This window comes from Osmia lignaria, chromosome 3 (assembly GCF_051020975.1).
Source record: "Osmia lignaria lignaria isolate PbOS001 chromosome 3, iyOsmLign1, whole genome shotgun sequence".
Lineage (NCBI taxonomy): Eukaryota > Metazoa > Arthropoda > Insecta > Hymenoptera > Megachilidae > Osmia > Osmia lignaria.
This window is the reverse complement of record NC_135034.1, coordinates 11383599-11398009: the sequence shown is the minus strand read 5'-3', so window position 1 is coordinate 11398009 and position 14411 is coordinate 11383599. Positions and strand designations below refer to the sequence as shown.

Genomic DNA, 14411 nt, shown 5'->3' with positions numbered 1-14411 from the left:
TTATATCCCTGTATCCCTTACACTCCTGAATTCTCTCTGCATCTCTTGTATCCTTTCAATCCTTATAATAAATATATGATAAATGATATACTTATGGCCCCTGGTTCAAGTAAAGGTAAGTAAAGTCTCTTGAAAAATAATTTTAAATTTAAATTTTTGGAAAAATTTAATTCCTTTTTTTGCCACCAGAGGGCGCTGATTCGAGGTCGAGATTTTAGTTCACATTTTTGCCGCTAGAGGGCCAAAATCTCTGCTTGATTTAGTTCCTTTTTCTAAAACCAGATGGCGCTGATTCGAGGTCGAGATTTTAGTTCACATTTTTGCCGCTAGAGGGCCAAAATCTCTGCTTGATTTAGTTCCTTTTTCTAAAACCAGATGGCGCTGATTCGAGGTCGAGATTTTAGTTCACATTTTTGCCGCTAGAGGGCCAAAATCTCTGCTTGGTTTAGTTCCTTTTTCTAAAACCAGATGGCGCTGATTCGAGGTCGAGATTTTAGTTCACATTTTTGCCGCTAGAGGGCTAAAATTTGAAATTTCAAAAATTGAAAAATTCAAAAATTACTTACCTTTACTTACCTTTACCTGAACCAGTTGTTATAATATATTTATTATAAGGGTTGCAGGGATGTAAGGGAAACAGGGATATAAGGGGTGCAGGGATGTAAGGGATGCAGGGATGTAAGGGGTGCAGGGATGTAAGGGGTGCAGGGATGTAAGGAATGTAAGGGAAGCAGAGATGTAAGGGATGGAGGGATGTAAGGAATGCAGGTATGTAAGGGATGCAGGGATGTAAGGAAAGCAGAGATGTAAGGGATGGAGGGATGTAAGGAATACAGCGATGTAAGGGATGCAGGGACGTAAGGACTGCAGGGATGTAAGGGATGCTGAGATGTAAAGGATGGGGGATGTAAGGAATGCTGGGATGTAAGGAATGCTGGGATGTAAGGAATGCTGGGATGTAAGGGGTGCAGGGATGTAAGGGATGCAGGGTTGTAAGAGATACAGAGATACACTTCATAACGTCTGCATTGAAAAAGTACCATACATGTTCAATTACTTATGCAGCTCACTGTATTTAGAGCAATAAACAATTTCCCACTATGGAAACTTCGTAAAACAAAAATTAATGTGCGCCAGGTCGTTCGACGAAGTCAATTCGACTTGTTCACTTAATGTTACGATTTCATTATTAATAGCATAGAGCGACAGATACAGTTTGAAATACTTTACGTCATCACAGGGTCATCCAACTTAGGCTCTATTTCATTTCCGGTGTTTCTTCAACTAATCAAGCTTTTCTACAATAAATGGATTGACAGTCTAAATTTATATTGCACACACGCACATGCACTCAGTAGGCACTTGAATTATGAACGTTTGGCATTGTAAAAATGATTTTTTTTTTCTAAAACGCATTACACGTGATTTATTTTAACAAATTTTTTCTTTCGCTTCTGCTTATCACAAATAGAGTAATGCTATTATAATTAAATATTAAAATAACTATTCTGTCACACGGTTTGGTGTAATTCTTCATTATTTAACTTTCATTATCGTTATGCTTACCATAACAATTCAGAGATCGTAAAATTGGACAACCCATATCTAAATTCTCACAAATATTACAATTCTTGTACACGGTATATCACTTATACAAAAACAAATAAAATATACTCTCGGTGGCTTATCAATTTTGCTAGACATTATCGGAAATATACTATCTAATTGATATTGTAGGCGTAGGAGAGGTACGTTCGTCTCCCTGGATGCTTCAAGTTCGGGCCAGGGACCGCCAAGTGTCTGCGAAACTGATGGTTCTTTTGCCAGATGATCCCGAGACAAAATGCTTTTAAATTAACCTTTGAAAATTTATTCAAAGAAAATAACAGTTTGAATGTATTCCTTTTACGTTCCCCAATAAAAATAAGAAATAAATTTCTTTAAAATTGCACGAGGGCAGCTAACGCAACAGACATTACATTTTTAGAAAGAAAATTTCAAGCTTTCAATGTACAACGCATTTTTCGACGTATCTTTGACGGTCAAGCGATTGTATTGCTATGCATGTCGGCAAATTCTTTGGATACTTTGTAAACGTAATACAAACGGTCATAGAGATCCGCGGTACAACCAAAATCCCGTATGTCGTTTAACCAGTAGGAAGATGTGCGTCTACTAGTGTCTATATACGTTATTATATATCCTCTACGGGGAGATTCCTGAGAGACAACCAATTTCGTGTGATCCTCGAAGAAATTCACTTGCAAAAGAGGTACTGTTAGTTCCATTACGATGGTTTTATCAGTTCTTAACCATCTCCTCATTCGCGGCACGCAAGCATTCTTCGACTGTTTTGTCACAGCTCGGTGTTTCTTAATCTCTCCACCTTAAAAATTGAAAATTTATGCCAAATTCTTAAAATGATGGATTAATAAAACCTGGTTAAAGTAAAAATATAATTGTGACTAACTTTCATATTTTAATGGTGACAAATATACAAAAATATATTTTTTTAAGTATTGAAAATTACATACATTTGGCTCAAAAATTAATGGTAAATCATACGAAATATAATTTACCTTCAGTCATGAATTTATCCATATACTGAGTAAAATGCTGTAGCAATTCAAGTTTCTCTTGCAAAGCAACTGGGATGTCTTCTTCTCTATGATATCTTGTTACTTCGTCATCAGTTGTCACATACTCCACCCTTCTTTGCAAAACGAAATATTTTAAAACGATCTAAATGTATAAATAAAAATAAAAATGTTTCCACTCCTTGCAGTGTGATTCTTATTTATTTATTTGACAATAAAACATTCCTTTATCTTTTTTTCTTATGTATAATAGCATGGATGTATTTTGTATTGCACTCGGTTAATATTTATCTAAGCGATTAAAGAAAAATTGCAATATAGAAATTCTAAATTTTTAAAAAGAACTACTGTTCACCACTCACAAGAAGTCTCACTGGACGGCAGAGAGGCAAGAGGGATACTACGCACACATCGACTAACCCCCTCGTGTTACAAAAGCTTCGACCAATCATACGTCTCGGCCGACGCCATGTGTGAGCTGAGGCGTGGCGCGACCAATCATATTGCGTTATACTCATAGCACTTTTTGTGATCGGAGGACAGTAATTTAATTACAAAAGGATTGAAAAGCACCATTTTGTTTGAATAAATATAGTTGGTTTTATAACATATTCACTGCAAAGAGTTAAATGAAAAAGAAAATAGATAAAGCAAATAGTACCGACCTTCTATCATGTGTGTAACTAATTTTCGTGTTATCATTGAAGAGAACGCCAACAGATTTATCAGAAAGTTGAAAACCTAGGCCGTATTTGTTCGAATAATCAATCCACTTGGTAATGAACAGAGGTACGATGTCTTTAACTGGTGGATGATTAGTTAATTTATTCTTACACTTGATCTCTGTAATGCAAGTTTCTAATGCTTGATGCATTTGCATACTTTGTGCCATGTATCCCATTTTCTTGTGATCAGGACAAAGAACGCTGCTTAATCTTTGCCGGAATTTCGGGACTTTTGGAAGTTTTCTGGCTAACCAGCTGATAACTTTTGATTCTTTTCGTAAAATTTTCTGAGATCGGTTGATTTGGTGCTGCTGTTGCAGTGGTTGTGACTGCGGTTGCGATGGTTGTTGCGGGATTTGTTGAGTTGTATGAACCTATAAATAAATTGAAAAAAACAATATTATTATATAATATGAATTGATAATTAAAAATCTTAGATATACTTTGTAATAACAATAAAATAAAATGCTACGCCATTGTTATTTCACCTGAATTTTATTTAGTTTTTGATTCCTAGAAGTCGTCGAGTTAGCAGAGGGCGACGACATGGGGTCAATAATAGACGTGGGTGGCATTTGGAAGCAAGAGATACGGGGTAAGGAAGTCGGTACGTATTCCTTGGTGAGATAAGCATGTTCCTTAACCCTTTCCAAGGATGGTCTAAGCTCAGGATTCGGTTGAAGTAGCCATTTAATGAGATCCTGCCCACTTCGACTTGCTATCGTGTCGTCAACCTCTCGATAATTATTATTACATATCCTTGCGTAAATTTCCTTCAATGTCGCAGTGTCAAAAGGTGGTTGCCCTACCAGCAGGGCGTAAAGTATGCACCCAAGCGCCCAAACATCCGCTTCGTAACTGTACGCTTGTTTATACAACACTTCCGGCGCAATGTAATTCGGTGTCCCGCATATTGTCCTGTCCATACAAATTGATTATTTCTATTTTATACATGTACCAACATTTTAGTCGTTTGCTATTCTATAGCGTGCACAAATATACATAATGTTCAGCAATGGGGGGGGTGTGGGATTTCTGGCGCATCCGTGCTAAGAAAGCACTAGGAGCGTTACTACGACGTACCTATATAATAAGTACACGAACACTTACACACGTCTACATTGTCCATCGAGCCTCGTTGCCAGCCCGAAGTCTCCAATTTTCACGATCATACGATCCGATAGGAACATGTTACCTGGCTTCAAATCCCGATGAACAACTTTCTGGGAGTGGATGTACGCAACGCCGGTCACCATTTGTCTCATGTAATACCGTGCTTCCGGTTCCGTGACTTTGCCACGGTACTTCAACACGTGCATCAAACTCTGTCAAACAAAGGTGACATGATTTCTGTGAGAAAATAGAATGGACCAGTATAAATAATTTAATAAAGGATTAAACCGTACTGTCAGATATTTCATTAACCTGTTATCGGATCAAAATCGTGTATGAAATTTTATTAAAATAAATAAATATACAAACTGGCTGATAATTAAATATTGAAGAATTAATACAGTAAAGATTCGATGATGCAGCAACGTGCAATTCTATTTCTTTAAACGAGCCGTAAACTCTTGCACGGTTAGACGTAAGCTGGTACCTTTCAGCTTTCGCTGATGTATCTGACGAAGTTACTTCAACAGGTAAGCGAACTTCTTTTCATTCTTCGAACACACACACGCGTACAACTAGGATTAGATGTTAGCTCGGCTCGAAAGGAAAAGGTTGGGAAATTCTTGCGAATCTATAGAGAGAACGTATCGTTGGAAACAGGTAGGTAAGTACAGTCGCGATCAAATCAGGCTTCCCTAGAGAAAATAGAAAGACAGAGGGAAAGTAAAAATTTTTAAAATCGTAATTTCGACGATAATTTAATATTATTTCTAATTAGTAGAAATAATATAATTCTTAATTGTTAGTATACAACTAAATAGCAATTTAAATTTTCCCGCGTAAACGTTTACGCACAGGTCAAAGAGTCGAACCACCATTCCCTACGCTGTCATTTTTCTGGATGTACCTATGAGGAATGGAGAAAATGTAGGACATCAGAATTTTTCCTAGAAAAGCCTGATTTGATCGCGAGTGTACGTATACGATACCTTTCGAGGACAGGCTTCCAGAAGCATATACACGTTAAGGTTATCCTCAAAGTAGTGATGGAGTTGAACTACGTTCGCGTGGTTCAGCTCTTTGTGAATCATTATCTCACGAGCGATCTATAAGGAATAGATCATTATTGTCGGGATCATTTGTTCCCACCTGTAAAACTTAAATAAATTATCATAACGATAGCCTGTGCAGGATTTAATCCGTTTATAAACGTTCGTTAGAATGAATTAAATGAGAAATTAATGTTATTTACAATAATTGTAAATAACAGTTTAAAAGTGAAGGAATTATTGAAAAAAGGTTATCAATCGAAAAATGAAATTTAAAGAAAAGGGAAAAGGCTACAACTCCGGACCCCATTTTACAGGAGTTACGATTTTTGTATTATTATTTTTTCTATTTGCGATTAAATATTATATAATTTAATTTAGAATAAATTTTTTAACCAAGTTTAACAACTAAGGGGGATTTCGAAAGTTTAATAGTTCCGGGGCCCCAGAAATCTTAATCCAATCCTGACTGTAATAAAAGTATCGTAACATAAAAATGAAAAAGAAATTTATACAAATCTAAAAAATTAGTAACAAAAATATCCTACCTTTTGCATGTGAATCTTCTGCATCCGATTTTTTCGAATGATCTTGCATGCATATTCATTTCCATTGCTAACGTCAGTCATTAAGAAAACCTTGGCGAATCCACCCTGAAAGTAATAGGAAAAATATGCATAAATAACAACGAAGCAATTCACATAAAACAATATGTACAATGGGAAACGTTTATCTGGCGTATAAGTCCCACTTTTCGTTCGAACCATTGGGAGTTTCATTGTAAAACGAAAAATTGTTTTAAAATTTGTTGCAAAGCGATATATCGACATCTTATATCATGTATACCGTGTTAATCGTATCGAACGTAAGGGTCGGATGAGAAAGAATGTTAATGTGTCCGGTATATAACAATTCAAAGCAGCAAATTATTGGGAATTTAATTAGATTATATACATTTGTACTCTTTATATAATTTAAGGTAGAACACGGATTCCCAGGGAAGCACCGTCTATGAAATTAATTTAATAGACTTAAGGAACTGCATCCTGCATAGAAATGATGAGAACCGCGCATGTGAATTGTCTATGGTGAAAAAAGGGAAGTGAACGAGAAAAAGGAACGGATAAGAAGGAAGAAAGAAAAGAGAGGAAGAAGCCCATCCGTTGAATTTATCCTCGCGGTTGTTGCACCGAACACACGTGTGCAAGCCAAGTGGCAATCGGTGAAAGCTACAAGGTGTCACTGACGTGTATGTGTAACATCAAGGGTGTATAATGTACATCACCGAGCATGCTAGTTTTCCCTAGGGAATATGACGATATAGAGGAAGGAGGTCCTAACAAAATCCTAATTTTTAAGATATTAATTTAACTGAAGGCTCGATTTCTAACTTCGAGCTAGTGCGGATAATCGAGATGACGAAACAGCGACCGGTTTTCTCGAGCAAGAGGATGTACACTTCGAGAGTACATCCTTTGAGAAATAATCTGTCTCTCTTCCTCTTTCCCGGCAACGAGAACCCGCGCAAAGCAAGCCCTCCAAACTAGTAACCGTTTTGACCAATAATACGTCATCAGCTAAACCCCAGCTAAAGAATATTTCCTACCAGCCGTGAGTTAGTGAATCGATACCTACGGATATGCATCGATGATCTTCAGACATTTATGGAATCTCCCTTGAATGTCGCTTACCAGATGTCGCGAAATCATTCTGCCAGTAACTGTCCATCGATCACAAGAAGTCTCGTGGGAAGGGACAGGGGTAAGAGAAGATATTACGCACACATGGACTGACCCTTTAGTTTTACAGGCGCCTGATTGGAGATGTGACCGCGTCGACCAATCATACGTCGCTGAGGCAGGGTGCAACCAATCGAATTACGTTATTCTCATGAGACTTCTTGTGATTGGTAGACAGTATATATTTACTATTTCAAATAATATTTAACCCAGCACTAATAAAATTAATGAGATAGTAAAAAATAAGACAAGTGTTACTTTTTGCTCACCTTCCCAAGCAACTGTCCTTTGTAATAAGCGTTCCCTTGAACCGGATCGACGACGTAATCTAATTCTTCTTCCGCGGAATTGTTCCACGAAGTCGCGGACGGCTCGGCCGTGATCGCGCTGGTCGTTCTTATCAAAGAAGAGGCTGTATTACCGACGCGACTTCCGCTCGCCGAGGAAGTAACGTTACTCGTATTGCTGGTCGTGGTGAGTGTCGCGACATTGGTCGTCGACGAGGAGACATCCTGGACGTTGTCTCCTCTGGACGTGTAAATAAGCGTGGATGTACGCGTGGCCGTGTAAGTTTCCTCCTCGTTTCTGTAAGGTACAGCATCATTCGTCTTGACTGTGTCGATATGGCAGCTAGGATGCGACGAGTACGAAGACACTTCAACGTCCAATGGCAACGAGGATGCACCGTGTTTTCGACTTTTTCTACGAATTAAACTTTGCAGAGACGCGGAACTCTTGGAAAAACTCTGACGCGGTCGATCGTTGACGGACCTGCTGTTACCGACGGCTGATTCGACCATATTTTTCAGGCACTCGGTCTCAGGGATGGCTTTGCTCGTGTCGTTGCTTTCCTCGTGACACCGAGCAACGACTCCTGTGTCTAACAAACGGCAGGCTACCGTTTCGGTATGCAAGTCACTAGGCATCGTCTCTAGGAAGAAACTATTATTGGTCGTTTCGTATTCTCTCGGAGGCGACAAACTTCCAATTTCCACCTCGAGCGTGTTCGAAGGTAACATCTCTAACGGCGATGTTACAATACAATTATTTGTACTTTTTCTTGAAAAAATCAATTATTCAACACACTTTTCTCTTTGTTTTCTCGCATCACATTTATCCGCTATGATTTTGCATCGTGCCGTTACGCGAGATGTCATATTCGAATTTGGCATTTAACAGACGACGCCTATCTCCTTGACATCCATGATACATGTGCACTGTGGGATTGTTCGATAACGGCGTCGCACCATTAAACACGGGTTACTACAGATCGAACGATCGTTCAAATTCCAAAGAAGAATTTATATAGAAAAATGTGCGACAGTGCGATTAAGACAATGCACGCGTTTTCTTATCTTTCACTAACCAACGATACTCTGACCCCAACCATCTCGTTCACCAGTCGAACCGTCACTATTCCGCGCGCATCAACTCGACGTCGACACCCTCGGCCTCTAGTCCCCTCCACCACTGTCGCCACCTGAACCCTCAGTGCCGTCAATAAAATCTATTCGCCTTGACATTTTTCTTACATTAAATGCTAATGTTTCGACATTTTTTTCTGCGCACTGCATTATCGAATACAGCTTTTAAATTTTCATGAGCGTAATTATGTATTTTTAACATTTATTTGCAAACATTTGAATAGGGGTAAATATACCTAACCTTAACGGACATCTTGAGTGAATGAAATTAATATTTCTTAGAAAGAAATACCGAAAAAAACTTTGCGGGTTCAAAAGTGTAAGCCGTGACAAGAATAATGGCATGATTTATTCTTAGTGTAAAGACTAACCTCAAATTAACTTCAAAAATTCTAACATTCTCGCGAATAACTTTAAAATATTTAAAATAGAATAAAATATTTATAAATATGTAATTATACGTAAAACCTAACCATATAAGACAGAATACGATTTTTTAAATATGATTTATATGATTTACTTGCTGAGTTGTGTATTTTAATAAGTACAAAACAACAGAAATTCTCGTATGCGGTGATAAATCGTGAGAAAGTTCATTGTTTCTAATGTCATGTAAAAAGGAAATACGAGAGTCAGTCCACTGTTCTTTTATTCGTAGAAAGGAAGTTGTTTTAATTAGAAATACATAGGGATTCTCATGAATGCCTGAATTATCAGATACTTCTAAATTTCTTCAAATATTTCCCGACGCTTTCTCAATACAATATACGTACGAAATATTAAACAATGCATTATTAGCACTTTATCTTAATGTAACTTTGTATCTCATATTATTTTTTAAATTTTACACCATTTTTCCAATTTGGCTTACTTTTACAATCTATAATTCCAAGTACTTAAAACAAGTATTTTTAATTGGGTAAGTAAGAAAATTCCTTAAAAATATTGGCGATAGTTTGATGAAAATCAAAATATTTTAAATTAAAATTAAATGAATTGTCAATAAATATTAAACGTAGGAGACAAATTCGGTTTGTTAATAAATATTGATGACATTGACAATATGTATTGACCATGGTACGGCCCTGATTCTACTATTTGCTTCGTTGTCTCGTGTTCAATCTACCTGCTTCTTTCTACTTGTTCACTTCTGTTGTGGCGTCTCTTTCTCTCTTCTCTCTCATACCAGAACTTCACCGCCGTCAAACGAAGAACACGCACCGTCCCATCATGCGTATTCGGTCATTCACACACGATATACCTGTTCCAACATTTGAGATGCGCTAAGTGCATATCTAAATATAGAAACGGTAAAGCAAGGAAAGACTTGCTTATAAAATCTAAAGTAACAATTGTCATGTGTTTCACAGGCTGACTACCACAATATAAGCATTTAACCCTCGAATGGCGAATAAGGATTCAAAAATCAGAAAATTTAATAAAAAGTTTTTCATAAAATAATTATTGCAATGTATTTCCAATACGTTTCTCTAATCTTACGAGTGTGCTTTTCACATTCTTCATTTGTACTTCTGTTTCATCTTGTCTCACAAATTTTTAATTGATTTACAAAAAAATCAAATATTTCTAAACATCACCTGTCGATATATGTAATATATGTATATCGTAGCGCAATCTATCGTTTCGATCTGTACTAATGTTAAAGAAAGAATCAAATGACAGAAATTGCTGTTGAATCATGTTCGATTCATATCGAGAAAACATTTTGTCAAATACCACATAAGAAGTAGAAAAGGAGTTTTTGTTGAAACTTACTTGTGACAAGAATTTAAAGTTTCAAAATTCGACTATATATATATATATATATATATTACATTGATTGTAATGTTTTGTTTTTGTGTGATGTAACCTACTTCTCATATATTTAACAAGAAAGATAACGTTGACATGCATCATTACTGGTTCGAAGTTCGCGTGCCTTTCTTATCTGTGATTCACATTCCTTTCAGCGGTACTTCCTTGTTTCTTTGCCAGTATCAGCGTAATGGTTGAATCGTATAAACGTATCAATATCTGCTACGTTGTGTTACCGCGGTTAATGAACGCATCGAGTTACCTTATAAGATTTAGGTAACTCTTTTCTTAACTACGAGTGCGAAAATGCTTGAAAGAAGAAGCTACAGCAACGCAGCTACAGTTCTTGTGGAACATCAAATTGAAAAAGATGAATTCGTTTTTGAAAACAGTCAATTCTCTGACAAACAAAAGAGACATATTAGTCAAAGAATCGTTGCAAAAGCAGTTGAACACTGTTGTGATGGAAATGCAGAGTGCACCAGGAGTGGAAGACGATGGTATAGTTAGCAATTGCGAGGAGACTATGACTTTGTGCTCTGTTTTGGAAGCTGTGTTTTTACATGGCTTGAAAGATAGCCTTTTAAATAGAGTAACAGAAGTCCTGAGTGGTCCAGATTTTGATGCTGTACCACAACCAAGTTTTTGGGGTCCGCTGTTAGTATTTTCTCATCGGCAGATCATAGACCAAATTCAGTCGTTTAGTCAACTTACCACAGAAGTTGGATATTGCAGAGCTTGGATAAGATTGGCATTAAATGAGGGTCTTCTAGCTAGCTACTTTTATTCTATAAGAAAAGATAATTCAGCCTTGAAACCATATTATAATCGCTCTGCATTTATTAGAGACACAGATTTTGTGGAAGTTGCGCAGAGACTAATTGAAAATCTAGATTACGTTCATTTTGAAGTTGCATGTAATAGTAGCCTTTTAAATTTCTGGTCAAATACCCCTCTTTTGTTAGCAGGCATATGGTCACCACCAATGAAATCTTGTCCAGTATTTAGTGCAGTAGATATTGCAAAAACAATAACAACTGAATTGCCAGATGGTGAGAATTTTAATGAAGTTGAAACAGCTAGTTCAATAGGTAGTTTAGGTTCATTCAATTCATCGCAATCTGCTCTTAATAATGTGGCTAACATAATAGAAGATGAAGCTTTAAAAATTATATTAACTAATAAGAAATCAAACAATATTGGTATAGAACATTTTGCTAATAATTCAAGAAATACTCCGCCGTTAAAAGAGGAAGAAGAGGAAAATACACAAGAAGAAGAACAAGAAGTGGAAAATGAAATTTCAAATAATAGTAGCCCAAAAATTAATGTAGAAATTAATAAAGTTACTAACATTGAGGACTCATCGATCGCACAAAATCATGAAAGTTCACATGATGTTGCTGCAACTGCAGTAGGTAATTCATTAATTGGAAGATTGGGATGGTCTACGTCGTACGAAGATTGCGACTCTTCTTTAACTTCATCTATAGTATCTCATGAATCTAAAACAGATGCGCCTCGAACGCCAGCCGAAGGACCTACATACGATGCAATTATTCAAAGTTATCATACAACTGGAAATACATCAGTGCCAGATCTTCAGGAATTTTTGAAGAAATATCCTAAAAGGCAGCCAACTGAAGATGGTACCAAAGTTCAATTAGAAAAGGTATAACTAAAAGTAATCATAAGTGTAATTTATTATATAAATAACAATAAATGGTATAGCAGGATAAAATGGTCAAAAGTTCCTTTGAGCCGATTTTATTTGGTAATACATTTCAACTCTGTATCTCAATCGGGAGGGTAGTTACGGGGTAAAATAGAAATAGCGATTTTCCTAAAATCCGCTCAAGGGCACTTTTGATTATTTTACCCTGTTATACCTTTTGTACTTAATTGTAGGTTGTAATAAACTTTGATGACCAACTGAAAAGACTTCCCAGAGAAAAAGGTTTGGATGTACAGAATTATAGCTGCTTGGAATGCGGTCATGCAATTGGTATGACTTTTTCAAAAGCACATGTTTGTTCATACTCTGGCAGTTATTACTGTTCAAACTGTATGTCACAAATTGAATATATTATTCCATCCCGAGTAATCCATAACTGGGATTTAAAACGTTATCCTGTATGCAATAATGCTGCTACATATTTACATGATTGTCCGACATTGCTAGATCTTAAAAGCATAAATCCACGAATTTATATGGCGGTAGATACTATGGCTCAATTGCAATCATTAAGGATTCAATTAAATTTACTGAGAGCTTATTTATTCACTTGTCGTGAACCTATAATTGAATCGTTACAAAGAAAAGTTGCTCCAAGAGACTATTTGTACGAACATGTTCATCAGTACTCTGTTTCTGACCTGCTCGATATACCTAATGGAACTCTTGCACAACAGTTACAGAAGGTAGTAGAGTTTGCAAGAAATCATGTTATAAATTGTTGGCTCTGTAGTCAGAAGGGTTTTATATGTGAAATTTGCAATAATCCAAAAGTCATTTATCCTTTTGATATGGAATCTACGTATAGAGTAAGTTAATATTCCTTTTTCTTACATATAATACAAAAATTACACATAATTATTAGCTTAACAATGTTTGAAATGTAAAATAATTTTAGTGTGGAGCATGTAATGCAGTGTTTCATGCAGAATGTTTAAATGCTAATAAACCCTGTCCAAAATGTGAACGTAGACGCAAACGAATGGACCTTCCACTCTTAGATGTGGGACGTACCGAATTATCAGTGGACAGTGCACCTACAGCTTCAAATAATACAAATCAATAAATATATGTTCTTGTTCTTAAATTATTTAGGTATTCTGTTGTGTTTTTTTTTGATATTTTTATTAAAATTTATTTTTGTAAAATTCACGGATACATTATATCTATATCATATAAATATTATCCAATGATATTAATATGTAAATACTCGTTATTTCCATTGTATATGGTTGTCTGGTTTAATGATATATATTTAATAACTTTACATTTTGTACTTACTACTAATTTTTGTAGGGATAAGATTTAAAATGTGTATAAGAAATATGTATGATCGTGTAATATACATTTTATTAAAATTTTATGTACAAAAAGTAGTAAAATATATTTGTCAAACTATTTTATATGTATTCTATTTAATACTGCTGTCATATTTTTTCGCGTAATGTAACTCGCTATACTTTATGGTTCAGAGACACCCAGTTTGTATATATTTTAAAACTATTCTCTCTAACATTTTGAAATGTAAATAGTAATTCAGATTTGTATATACTGGTCCACAGTTAGAAAATTTTAACATTACTGTTAATGAACTTTGAGCAGCATACATTTCTATTACACTTCCTACTAATGTAATCAAAATACACAAAAGTAGTCTTCTGCATTCAATGAAATTTGTATCATTGTATATTATTGAAAAAATACGAAATATCAAGTACCTTGTAGACTAGAAATAATTCATAATATTTCTAAAAATAAAAAATATGTAGTAAAAATTTATATAATTAATTCATGCTTGTAAAATATCAAATAAAACACATTAAGAGATCTTTAAACAATTAAATTGTTTTATCTCTGTAACTAATATATTTTATTCTATATGATTTAAAATTATATAGTTCTTTAAAGTTGTTCATTCATGTTATGTTCGTTACTAAATAATATTAAATAAAAATGCTAGACATATAAAGTATATTGTATTAGCCAAGTATTTTATCATATTTTAGATTTAAAATGGAATGAACTTTTCTAGTCTAACCTGTATTAATAAGGCACTTTAATTTCCTTTACCCCAACTATTTATTCGCTCAAAAATTTCAAAAGATTTATAATAAATATAATAATTATTTAGTCTTTAATCTCTATAATTGAAATGTTACCAGGTACTTATTTATAAATGAACATGCTTTACAATTTTATATTCACGAATTAAAG

At 35.3% G+C, this 14411-nt stretch overlaps 2 protein-coding genes across 5 annotated transcripts; one reads left to right on the top strand and one right to left on the bottom strand.

Annotated features, from left to right (window-relative positions):
• Positions 1-1027: 1027 nt before the first annotated feature.
• Positions 1028-8650, bottom strand: LOC117607985 (serine/threonine-protein kinase PLK1). Of its 2 annotated transcripts, none has more exons than XM_034332351.2 (8): positions 7493-8650; positions 6033-6137; positions 5425-5541; positions 4433-4647; positions 3811-4240; positions 3263-3696; positions 2580-2713; positions 1028-2386 (listed from the first exon to the last, which is right to left on the bottom strand). In XM_034332351.2, exons 1-8 carry the CDS (start codon positions 8240-8242, stop codon positions 2043-2045), a joined length of 2529 nt encoding a protein of 842 aa, XP_034188242.1. In that variant the 5' UTR covers positions 8243-8650; the 3' UTR covers positions 1028-2042. The 2 variants fall into 2 exon arrangements, with proteins under 2 accessions (XP_034188242.1, XP_034188243.1); XM_034332352.2 differs by having other exon boundaries at positions 1029-2386; positions 2580-2710.
• Positions 8651-10198: 1548 nt separating this feature from the next.
• Plekhm1 (Pleckstrin homology and RUN domain containing M1) lies at positions 10199-13507 on the top strand. 3 transcript variants are annotated; one of them, XM_034332354.2, is made up of 4 exons: positions 10199-11880; positions 11977-12134; positions 12371-13006; positions 13096-13505. In XM_034332354.2, the coding sequence occupies exons 1-4, from the start codon at positions 10833-10835 to the stop codon at positions 13261-13263; spliced, it is 2010 nt and encodes a 669-aa protein (XP_034188245.1). In that variant the 5' UTR covers positions 10199-10832; the 3' UTR covers positions 13264-13505. The 3 variants fall into 3 exon arrangements, with proteins under 3 accessions (XP_034188245.1, XP_076549243.1, XP_034188244.1); XM_076693128.1 differs by having other exon boundaries at positions 10201-11119; positions 11693-12134; positions 13096-13507; XM_034332353.2 differs by having other exon boundaries at positions 10207-12134; positions 13096-13495.
• Positions 13508-14411: the final 904 nt, after the last annotated feature.